Below are 12,547 nucleotides of genomic sequence, written 5' to 3'. Positions count from 1 at the left end.
TCGTCATTGACACTAATGTCTGGTTTCTGCAGTTCCCCTGTGAGGAGAACACATCAATAACTGTCCATACTGTAGGTTCATGAGAAAACAAACCTCTTTCTGTACTAGATAAATAAAAGAGTAAGAAACAAATCGTTTGTATATGTTAACATGACATTACATATTCCAATCTGATTCCAGTGAGCCAATCAGATCAGTGTATTCATAAAAATAATACTATTTTACCAAGAATAGTGATAGGCGCAGGATGACTGTGCGTCGATGGATAGTGAGTCTCTACTGTGTAATGACATCTCAGTTTGATCTCAGCAGATAAACGTTCACCTGCCCACGAGAGCAGCTCAGCCCCTGTGAGTGACCTCGTACAGGGTGAGGGTTTAGGATCTCTCCCCTCTGTGTAGAAGTAACAGCGAGACACAGAGACAGATGGAGGAGTCTGACAGCTCAGCTGAACTGAGTCTCTCTCTCTGATGACTTTAGAACTCACTGTCAGCTTGGGCTGAGGGACGTCTGTAATATCAGAATCAGAAAGTAAACCACTTTCAACAGTTTGCTAAAATACATTGCATGAAATAAACCCTAAAATCTAAAAGTGCATAACTTCATCTCTTATTGCTTCAGTCAGTATTTAAAATGTATATTATATAAATAATATACAATAATCCGGTGTGTTAATCTTGGACCAGAATAGAAAAACACTGGGGTATAATAATACATAAACTACCCCGCTTACCCAGGAGAGTGACTGAGACAGGGTCACTGTAAGGAGAGTAGATAGACATCTCTACAGCATTGTAGATACATCTCATGTTGACCTTGGTGGTTGGACCTTGACCTGCCCATTCAAGCAGCTTGGTCCCTGTGAGTGACTGTTGACAGGATGTGGTTTGTTGGAGATGTTGTCTTTCCTCTATGTAGAAGTAACACTGAGACACAGAGGTAGATTGAGAAGTGTGACATCTCAGCTGAACTGTGTCTGTATCCCTGATGACTTCAGGACTCACTGTCAGCTGAGGAGGGACTGTTAGTTCAGAGGGAAATAGTATGTCAATCTAATATTCAACGGATTACTATGTTCATAAAATCCTCATGTGTAACAGACCTGAGCATTTCAAGAACATGACTCATCACTTCAAATTAATTCTAGATTTTAAAAAGACAGTAAATCCTTTTGTGAAACAGTAAGTCGTTGAAATCAGAATAATATTGTTGCAGGTTAGTGCATTGTTGCCAAATGTATCTCAGAACATGTTAAGATTCAAAAGGAGGGTCATGTTTACAATTATGTAAATAACCTGCTTACCTTGGACAGTGACTGAGCCAGGGTCGCTGTCAGAGGATGGGGAAAAACTACCAATAGCATAGTAGAAACATCTCACATTGACCACAGCAGGTGAACGTTGATCTGACCACGAGAGGAGCTCAGTCCCTGTGAGTGTCTGCCGACAGGATGGTTTAAAGTCTCTTTTCTCAGTGAAGAGATAACACTGAGACACGGAGACGGATGGAGAAGTCTCACAGCTCAGCTGAACTGAGTCGCTCTCTCTGATGAAAGCAGGACTCACTGTCAACCTGGGAAGAGGAGGGCCTGTAAGATCAGAAGAGAGGAGTATTTAAAATGTTTGACTTGTTTTGAGAAATTTACTGACAACCATTCAATTGGATTTAAATATGCATGTCTATTATAAAATCAAGTAAATCTATCAACATTTAATGTTTAAAAACAATTATCTTCATGCTTATTGAGACTAAAGGATTTTGATAATAAGGCCCATTCCTTCATATAATGATAATATGTGAAATATATATTGTTTTAAGTAATGGCTTATTACATCATGCATAAAAATATTCCAGACGGGGCTGAGGAAGATCTGAGAGGACAGAGGAACTGAGTATTTTGTTACTGGTTTGGGAAATGTACTGTCAGCCGTTAAACATAAAACAATCACACTTTGTTTTTTCAAACCCTAGATCTTTGAGAATAATTCCCAGCGATAGTATGAGAAATAAAGGTGATATAATATATTTTTTCATGCAACGGCTCTTTCCAAAAGACAATAATAACGTATTTCTAGAGGACCAATTGAGCAGTAGAGTGTTTGCAGTGTTTACAGCTATAGACATTTGTTTTTACCCTGAATTTGGACATATACAGTGAACTTACTTCTGTAGGTTCACTGTATATGGATTTAAACTGCCAACCTTCAACACTGTATTGTATTAAAAATTTATCCGTAATTCCTTTTGAATTCATAGTGTCAGATGGATACGCTATCAGCTAATGTTATGTTTGAATGATAAGAATAAATACCATGATTATTATTATATTTTTACTGGGTAACTAAAAACTCATAATAATGATACTGACCTTGGGCTTTGATGGATTGGAAGGTATCTAGAAATTATAAAATAGGTTATCGTCTGACATTCTAAAAAATAAATTCTACATGAGATACCTGAACACTTCACACAAGTTGGTAAAGTAGCATAACCTACTGTAATGCATTAATGGGGATCAAGCAATGGTCATTCTTATCTGAACAAAATGTAAAATAATGATAGAGAGAAATAAATATGATGATGAATGGAATAAGATACAAGACACTAATCATAGCCATGAGATTCAGAAATATCAAGAGTTCCTAAAGTAAAATAGTAAAAAGTAAGACTAAAAGAGGGGAGAGAAGAAGAGGAATATCCTGTAGCACAAACAGATGATGAAACTGTAGAAATGTAGAAATAACTCACCAAAAAGGAGGACGACCAAGAACAGATGACCAGCCATATCATGGATGAACAATGCCATTTGTCAGACAGCTACATACTGTTAGTCTGACTTCACAGTAAGGTGTGTGACTGAGTCCGAGGATTGTTTGAATAGAGAAGCAGATGTGGAGCTTGTTCACTACAAAACCACAGAGAGCAGAAACGTAAACAACAGTCTCATACAGCAAGTGTGAGCTAATGTTGCAGAAGTAAGGGTATCTGAATAATCAGAATAATTTATTGGTCATACACTCTCCTCCATGTGCATTTGGACAGTGAAACCAAAAATATATATTTGACGCTTTACTCCAGTATTTTAGATTTTAGATAGAATGTTTCGTATAAGGTGACAGTACAGAATTTCCCCTTTATTTTAGGATACTTTCATAAAGTTCTCATTCCCCTTGACTTATTATTATAATTATTATTATTATTGTGTTACAGCCTGAATTCAAAATGTATTTTAAAAAAAACGTCACTCACCCATCTACACACAATACCCCATTATGACAAACTGAAAACATATTTTTTGTAATTTTTGCTAATTTATTGAAAATAAAATACAGAAATATCTCATTTAGATAAGTACTTACACCCCTGAGTCAATACTTTGTATGTCAAGGAACTCCATACATGCAGGAGGGGTGAAGTCAGGCGCAGGAGACCAAGGCACGTGAAAACACGTTTAATAGACACCAGTCCAAAATGCCGAATACAAGGCAGGGAACAATAAATCCAGCAATAGGCAAGAACCCCCAAACCGAGTCGGAACACAGCCCAGGAAACCCGTATGCCAAAATAAATGAACGGCAGAGGAAAAACCCAATCCCCAACCTTACAATAGTAGACACAAATAATCCCGCACAATCCCAAACCTAAACAGACAGACTAAATACCCCCACTAACGAACTAACTCAAAACAGGTGCTTACATAAAACAGACATCACCAAATGAAAATGAAAAGGAGATTGGTGGCAGCTAGTAGGCCGGCGACGACGACCGCCGAGCGCCGCCCGAACGGGGAGAGGCGCCACCTTCTGTAGACGTTGTGACATTGAAGAAGCACATTTGGCAGAGATTACAGCTGTGAGTCTTTCTGGGTCTCTAAGTCTCTAAGAGCTTTCCACACCTGGATTGTGCAACATTTGCCCATTTTTCTTTTGCTATTTCTTCTTGATCTATCCTCAGTTTTCTCCTATCACAGCCATTTAACTCTGTAACTGTTTTAAAGTCATGATTGGGCTCATGGTGAAATCTCTGAGCGGGTTTCTTCCTCTCCGGCAACTAAGTTATGAATGATGCCAGTATCCAAAGTGTAATTAATAACTTCACCATGCTCAAAGGGATATTCAGAATGCTTCTTCTTTTTTTACCCATCTGCTGACAAGTGTCCTTCTTTATGAGGCATTAGACAACCTCCCTGGTCTTTGTGGTTGAATCTGTGTTTGAAATTCACTGCTCGACAGACCGACCTTACAGATAATTGAATGTGTGGGGTACAGAGATCAGGTCATTAAAATATCATGTTAAACACTATTTTTGCACACAGAGTCCATGCAACTTATTACGTGACTTGTTAAGCACATTTTTACTCCTGAACATATTTAGGCTTTCCATAACAAAGGGGTTGAATACTTATTGACTCTTTTATTTATTTTTTACATAATTCCACTTTGACATTATGGGGTATTGTGTATAGGCCAGTGACAAAACATCTCAATTTAATCAATTTTAATTTCAGGCTATAACACAACAAAATGTGGAAAAAGTAAAGGACTGTGAATACTTTCTGAAGACAGTGTATGTTTTACCATTTAGAAATAAAAGCATTTTATGTATTTAGTCCCCCCATTTGAAGAAGTCACAAGCATTTGGACAAATTCATGTATAGTGTATTAAAGTGGTCAAACATTTAGTGTTTTGGTACCATATTCCTTGCACGCAATAAATACATCAAGCTTGAAACTCAACAAACCTGTTGGATGCATTTGCAGATTGTTTTGGTTGTGTTTAGGATTATGTTTTTCTCAATAGGAAATTAATTGTATCCAACCGTTATGGAAGGAGGTATAACACAGGTGACATAATAGTACATGTAATTGATAAGGGGTATTTTATGAGGATATAACACCAATCTTAAACTGAAAGTCATAAAACACATTGAGAGATAAAAAAAAAATGTTTTGAACTTTTTTTAACTAGGCAAGTCAGTTAAGAACAAATTCTTATTTACAATGACGGCCTACACCAGCCAAACCCGGACGACGCTGGGACAATTGTTCCCCAGCCTACGGGACTCCCAATCACAGCCGGGTGTGAAACAGCCTGGATTTGAACCAGGGTGTCTGTAGTGACGCCTCTAGCACTGAGATGCAGTGCCTTAGAGTGCTGCGCCACTCGGGAGGCCCAGAAGTGAGAGAGAGATAGAGATAGAGATAGAGAGAGAGAGAGAGAGAGAGAGAGAGAGAGAGAGAGAGAGAGAGAGAGAGAGAGAGACTTTAATCCTCTAGTCAGTCTGCATGTGAGAACAATGCTATATATAATATAACAATATCATTTGTACTGTACTTACATGTTAATTTGCAAATGCCTGTGTATCTACATCAACATTACCTGCACATCACAGAGAGAGACAATTCCATGAGTAAGAGGTTGTGTATGTATGTATGAGTGTGTGTTTGAGGGGGGATCATGTGTATATTACATGTGTACATTGCATGTGTGTTACTTAGTCAAGTTTGCCCTATTGCGTTGGTAACATCCAAATAGAAGAAGTGCAAGTAACAAGGCTTGATGTCATTTCACACTTCTCCTCATGACTCAAACCACCCTGCAGATCTACAGCTCTATTCTCACGCTCCACAGATGCTCTGACACATTCATTTCTGTTATAAGTGTCATATATGTGTTTTGATATGGTTGATAAGGTTAGGCCCAAAGTTTAAGCATGTACAGTAGCTGTGCACTTGCAGATGGTCCCGAGATCTGAGGGACAAACCTGAGGGCGTGAACGTGGATAGTACAGAAGTGATCTGAGAATCGATTCCAGCATCTCCTGAATCCACCTGTAGTAGAGAGAGAGGGAGAAGAAGAGAGAGAAGAGAGAGACTTTTTATCCTCCAGTCTAACAAACTGTCTGTCTATTCTAATCTCTAACTCGTGACATGAACTGCACCCTCCTTTCTATCACAGGAAGTGTTTGTGGGTTTTGTGTCATTCTGAGGTCTACACATATCCAATGCAAGATGTAGGTTATTTAATTCAAAATAGTTTATACGACTAAACTCTGTACCTACTTAAGAACATGTTTACAAGGATAAACACTAATTAATGTATTAGGAAATGATTTCAGGTGAAAAACATCTGATTTGGTAATAAACATAAATTTAAATAAAAATTACCATGGCTTTCTTATCCAATGGGTTTTGAGAAGGAGACAAGGAAAGAGGACGCGAGGAGTATGCAATCGAGATCGGTCTTTGCCACTGTCTGTCACTGTCACTGTGTTCCATCTCAGTAAAGAAACAAGAAGGGCCCTAGCCTGATGACCACTGTGGCCATGCCTGTGTTCAGCACCAAGAACGAGACCGTAAGTGTGTGTCTGTCTGTCTGTCTGTCTGTCTGTCTGTCTGTCTGTCTGTCTGTCTGTCTGTCTGTCTGTCTGTCTGTCTGTCTGTCTGTCTGTCTGTCTGTCTGTCTGTCTGTCTGTCTGTCTGTCTGTCTGTCTGTCTGTCTGTCTGTCTGTCTGTCTGTTATACTTACTCTTTCTCTCCTCTCTCCTCTACAGAAGAACCAGGGTATTCTCCTAGGGGTAGTGGGCACAGACATTCCTCTTCAGGAACTCATGAAGATCATCCCTAAACACCTGGTACTGGGTTTTCTAACCCATGTTTATGACCCATTAGATGCCTTGTCATTTCCTGTTGTTCTGTACTCTATTTCATGTAATGTAAGTATCTCTATATATTGTTTTTGTGCCTTCAGCTGGGTATCCACGGTTACGCCTTTGCCATCACAAACAACAGCTACATCCTGACCCATCCGGACCTGAAGCCACTGGTAACACACTGTCTTTTAAACCCACTCATACACTATGTCCCCTGCCTAGGGTTGTAAAATCAAAGGTTTCCTCAGAAATAATGGTTAGAGGATTCAGGATTTCCTGCTTATTCCCTCCTTTATACCAGGAATCGTCGAAGCAGGATTTCTGGAAAACCTGGGAATTCTGGGAAAGTTGCCTGAATTTTGCGACCCTACCCCTGACCCTAACCCTGTCCCTAACCCGAGCCTTGCCACAATGCACTAACCCTAACCCGCACAGCCTTTACACATACCAACCTCTGGAGTGGTTAAACAGCTACAGTACATTGCAGTTTTCCCCTCCCCAATCAAACTCCTCCCAGAGAGTCCTAGCAAAATTATTTTGTATAATTTTTTGAACATTTTAATTGAAAACAATCACAGTAAGGTACTTAATTGTTACCCAGAAATGATTTGATATTAAGATACAAATGGCTGCCTTTAAAGACATGTTCCGGAACTTTTGCGACTACTAAGCGACTACTTCCCGCTTTGGGACGGATGTGTCAGTGTGTAGTTCATACATGCATAATCTATGAGCAGAATTACTGTCTTACCTCAATTAACCACAAAACCCCTAGTTTGTTTTTCTGGAAGCTGTGCTGCACTATTTTCCCTACATTTTCCCCCACGTGGGTCAGCCTCCTAGCAATTGGTGTTCTAGCCAATGAGCTTCAGCCCCTCACCATTTGAGGGAACACTAGCAAGATGCACACACAGCAGAGCAAGAGAGAGAGAGAGAGCGCAGTGACATGTTGCATGTACAGTATGTGTACATATGGTGCATTAGTAAAGTATTCAGACCCCTTGACTTTTTCCACATTTTCTTACTTTACAGACTTATTCTTAAATGGATTAAAAAAAAGTTTTCTCATCAATCTATCCACAGTAGCCCATAACGACAAAGTAGCTCACTCTCCCTTATTTGTGATTGAGTGTCATCTGTAGCCTATTTTCCCCACATCCCTCTCAATAGATCTCTATGGTTAACCCTGTGTACTATATCTCTGTGGGTTACCATGGAGATTCAGTGTATCTGTGTCTCTGATATAGGGTGTAGTTAGCCCCGTTGCTCTGGGAGACCTGCGCACATTAATCTGGTCTCCCGTTGCTGAAGGCGACATCCTGAACCCCGAAAACATATTTACCAGCCTTCTGGTTTATCTATTTCTGATCAACTTTTCCTGTCACCGAAGGCAAATCTATAATCCAGAATGCCTTACCAGCTTTTACAGACTATACACTCTATGAAAAAAAAACATTTAAATCCAACTTTTCCAGAGTTTACCAAATTCACACCAAATCCCCTGTGAAAAGGCCGTACCTATTCACTGACAAAATCATAGACGGGACAGCACGAAATGAGATGCAGAGACGTGACTTCAACAAAAAGAAGGACACTGTAATCGGTGTTCTTCTTTCAACTCTCCCCGGGACCGTACAAACAAAGGCCAGGGTAATGGCTCTCAAAAAAATAATATAAATAATAAAATAACAGTTGGTGCTAAACCTATAACAGGGAATCCTACTGTCCTGGAATTCATCATAGTCCTCTGGCTCATAACCACTCTCCCCCTCTGCCCCTTCAGGGAGCACAAACAATAACCAGTCAATTGGCCTCAGGTGAGCTCATCAGTAGTGGCTGTACTGCGGCCCACCTCCAGCTGAGGGCGCAGTCGGACCACTTGACCCGGCTGATCCCTCACACACCCTAAAGCCAAAGGTTTGTTGCCAGCTGAGATCACACGGTAATCTTGCATGGCGACTACTACGGAGTATGGGGACAAGGGAGTGACTTTTGGAAAATGTGGATTTAAACGTTTATTTTTACCATAGTTCACACATTTTATAGCCCGTACCGATCGGTAAGGCATTCCGTATTATAGATTTGCCTTGTGACGGGAAAAGTTTCACGGAAATAGGTCAATCAGAGGGGCTGATAAATATGTTTTCGGGGTACGGGATGTCGGCTGCACTGACAGGAGACTAGATTAATGTGTACAAGTCTCACTGAGCAAAGGGGTCTAACTACACCCTATATCAGAGACACAGATACACCGAATCGTCATGGTAAAACCTATCAGAGACACACTGAATCGCCATGACAACCCACAGAGATACAGTACACAGGGTTAACTAAAGATATCTATTGAGTGGGGTGTGGGGGTGGAAAATAGGCTACAGATGACACTCAACCACAAGTTAGGGAGAGTGAGCTACTGTATATTAGAGAAGCTGGGTTGTTGTACAGCTCATCTCTCTCACTGCTGTCTGTAATTAATGTGCCCCACTTTCTTCCCACTGAGGGAAAGAGAGGATCAGGATCTCACTGTTGTTCCCGGTTGTCTACCAGCCTCTACCTTCCTCTAACTGCTCTCATCCCTTAGTCTGTTGTAAAATATCCCTCCTTTACTGTCACCTCCCCTGTTTAATACTATAACCTCCTCCAACAATCCCTGTCCCCAGAGGTTCTGTAGTGCTAGTACCAGAACAGGTTTTTATTTCATAAGAACACATCCCTCCCTCTGTGTCAGAATCACTTCTAACATCCTGATTGTAGACTACTGATGGGATTCCATCACTGAGTGTAGTGCTGTGGGTTGCTATTGCGTGCTTAAGGCTGTGGGTATGGTGCCATCTTTTGGCTAGAAAATGATTATTCCCTTTTGTTTCTGTGACTTGGTTTTCCAGTTGTGATGGTGCTGAGGGTGGAATGGAATATATAGTGTATTTTATAAGATCTATTGAAATAGTAGGAATTGTTATTTTCCATTTACACAGCATTTCTTGATTGAGGCTAATATCTGTGCTTCTCTGTGTTATTGTTTTACTCCAGGAAATGAGAATAAGAGTGTGGTTTTGGCCAGCACTGCCATACAACTGCTGGATGACAGGAAGTCGCCTATTGTTGCTTGTAAGCTCCCTGAAAAGCCCCTAACGTCTCCCTTAACTTCTCCCTGACATAGAGAGCTACTGTACCTGTTATAGGCTTGTAACTATAAAGCCCCCTCTGAAGACATGTGAAGAAACTCTTTAATACATTTTTAATTCCTCTTCTAGATGAACAGTGTGCTGACTGTGTTCTGTTTGTGTTTTTGTTAAAACCCACTATAGCCGTTGGGATTCAGATGAAGCTGGATTTCTTTCAGAGGAAGTTCTGGACCTCTAGTAGACAGGTAGACACACACACACACACACACACACACACACACACACACACACACACACACACACACACACACACACACACACACACACACACACACACACACACACACACACACACACAATTAATGGTCTATTTCCTCCTCTCTCTAGGATCACTCTGTATGACTACCAGGCTCTCTGTAGAGAGTATGCTGGCAGCAGTGACAGCACACGCTCTTTATCACATGTAAGTACTGCCCCTAAATATTGTCACATGTAAGTACTGTCCCTAAATATTGTCACATGTACGTACTGCCCCTAAATATTATCACATGTAAGTACTGCCCCTAAATATTGTCACATGTAAGTACTGCCCCTAAATATTGTCACATGTAAGTACTATCCCTAAATATTATCACATGTAAGTACTGCCCCTAAATATTGTCACATGTAAGTACTGCCCCTAAATATTGTCACATGTAAGTACTATCCCTAAATATTATCACTTGTAAGTAATGTCCCTAAATATTATCACATGTAAGTACTGCCCCTAAATATTGTCACATGTAAGTACTGTCCCTAAATATTATCACATTTACATACTGTCCCTAAACTACTCATCAGACTTACATACATCCAGTCAATGCTAATTATTTAATGTCTTCTCTCCCAGCCCTTCTCCATGGTGAAATGGCTCCTGACCAAACTTGTCATGTGAGAATAATAAAATAATCACCTTGATACGATAAAATGAGATGCACTGATTATCAACCACAGTACATATTATTGTATTATTATATCAATGTATGTTTGTGTTTTCCTCATCAGTTTCCTGCTGGAGTTCAACCTTTACAGCTGGTGGCATGTTGATCTCTCAAAGGTCAGTGTGTGCAAGAATATACCTTGAGGTGTGTGTGTGGGGGTGCTTGCACACATGCATGTGTGTGTATGTGAGTCTTTCGTGTCTTTATTATGTTAAGATTTACATGTCCCATTTCCAGCCCAAAGGTCGAGGGGTAAGACCATGATGGTGCCATGTGACACGGAGTACCCTGCCTTCGTCTCTGAGCGTACCATCGAAGAGACCACGGGAAACATTGACTGTGAGGGCTGTGCCAGGTACTTGTAACACAGTTTCCTTACCTGTGTATTAGGCACCGATAAACTCACTTAACCTGTGTGTTGATGGTGTATATGTAACCGATGTGAAATGGCTAGTTAGTTAGCGGTGGTGCGCGCTAATAGCGTTTCAATCGGTGACGTCACTCGCTCTGAGACTTGAAGTAGGGTTGCCCCTTGCGTTGCAAGGACCGCGGCTTTTGTGGCGCGATGGGTAACGATGCTTCGTGGGGTGTCAGTTGTTGATGTGTGCAAGGGTCCCTGGTTCGAGCCCAGGTTGGGGCGAAGAGAGGGACGGAACCTACACTGTTACATATACACAATACAGGGTAATTCCATGCGTTAGTTCTGGGATAGGCGCCCCGCTAGCGGGACAACTTACTGTGAAACTGGAGGACGCGCAATTCAAATAAATAATCATAAACATTATGGATATTAAACATTTAGGTACATACAAGCGTCTTATATCAGTTGAAAGTTTAAATTCTTGTTAATCTAACTGCACTGTCCGAATTACAGTAGGCTTTACAGCGAAAGCATGCCATGTGATTGTTTGAGGACGGCGTCCCACATCAAAATATTTTGCCACCGGCACAGGTTTCATAAATTCACAAATAGCGATTAAATATTTGAAAATCTTTTTGAAAATCTTCCTCTGATTTGTCATCCAAAAGGTCCCAGCTATAACATGTTGTGTCGTTTTGTTAGATAAAATCCTTCTTTATATCCCAAAAAGTATTTTTAGTTGGCGCCATCGATTTGAGTAATCCACTCGTTCATCATGCCAAGATAGGAATCCAAAAATCTACCCCTAAACCCCTTTGTTTCAACAAGTCAAAATACGTTTCTATTTAATCTTCAGATACCCTAAAACCTAATTAAACTAGACATGAATTTCCAAGTCTGTGTCCCTGTAGTTAAACTCATTATTCTTTTTCGTTTTGGAAGAAACAAGCCTGAAACCTTGAACAAAGACTACTGACACCCAGTAGAAGCCATAGGAATTGCATACTGGGAGCTAGATTTAATTATTTCCCTATACATTCCATTGTAATAGCATGGGCTCTCTCAAAAAAAAACATTGTTTTTTTCTATGGATTTTCTCCTACCATATCTATTGTGTTAGTCTCCTACATTATTTTAACATTTCTACAAACTTCAAAGTGTCTTCTTTCCAATGGAACCAATTATATGCATGTCCTGGCTTCAGGGCCTGAACAACAGGCAGTTTACTTTGGGCACGTCAGTCAGGTAGGAAGTGGAGAAAATAGGGGCCTAGCCTTATGTTAACCTGTTATGGCTAGGGGGCAGTATTTTCACAACTGGATAAAAAACGTGCCCGATTTAATCTGGTTACCACTCCTACCCAGTAACTAGAATATGCATATACTTATTACATATGGATAGAAAACACCCTAAAGTTTCTAAAACTGTT

The 12,547-nt window shown here is 40.3% G+C and overlaps 1 protein-coding gene and 3 long non-coding RNA genes across 4 annotated transcripts; 3 read left to right on the top strand and 1 right to left on the bottom strand.

Annotated features, from left to right (window-relative positions):
• Positions 1 to 202: 202 nt before the first annotated feature.
• Positions 203 to 2,785, bottom strand: LOC123732737 (uncharacterized). The gene is made up of 5 exons (XM_045711992.1): positions 2,749 to 2,785; positions 2,369 to 2,395; positions 1,304 to 1,588; positions 734 to 1,021; positions 203 to 510 (listed from the first exon to the last, which is right to left on the bottom strand). The coding sequence occupies exons 1-5, from the start codon at positions 2,783 to 2,785 to the stop codon at positions 203 to 205; spliced, it is 945 nt and encodes a 314-aa protein (XP_045567948.1).
• Positions 2,786 to 6,260: 3,475 nt separating this feature from the next.
• Positions 6,261 to 6,826, top strand: LOC123732744 (uncharacterized). The gene is made up of 3 exons (XR_006763386.1): positions 6,261 to 6,355; positions 6,554 to 6,634; positions 6,751 to 6,826. It is a non-coding gene; the product is annotated as an uncharacterized lncRNA (long non-coding RNA).
• Positions 6,827 to 8,586: 1,760 nt separating this feature from the next.
• LOC123732740 (uncharacterized) lies at positions 8,587 to 10,023 on the top strand. The gene is made up of 3 exons (XR_006763383.1): positions 8,587 to 8,768; positions 9,683 to 9,760; positions 9,961 to 10,023. It is a non-coding gene; the product is annotated as an uncharacterized lncRNA (long non-coding RNA).
• Positions 10,024 to 10,162: 139 nt separating this feature from the next.
• Positions 10,163 to 11,095, top strand: LOC123732741 (uncharacterized). The gene is made up of 4 exons (XR_006763384.1): positions 10,163 to 10,240; positions 10,667 to 10,707; positions 10,822 to 10,873; positions 10,995 to 11,095. It is a non-coding gene; the product is annotated as an uncharacterized lncRNA (long non-coding RNA).
• The last annotated feature ends 1,452 nt before the right edge of the window (positions 11,096 to 12,547 follow it).

Source organism: Salmo salar, unplaced genomic scaffold (assembly GCF_905237065.1).
Source record: "Salmo salar unplaced genomic scaffold, Ssal_v3.1, whole genome shotgun sequence".
Classification (NCBI taxonomy): domain Eukaryota; kingdom Metazoa; phylum Chordata; class Actinopteri; order Salmoniformes; family Salmonidae; genus Salmo; species Salmo salar.
The sequence above is the reverse complement of the archived record's forward strand: the minus strand, read 5'-3'. Positions and strand labels throughout refer to the sequence as shown.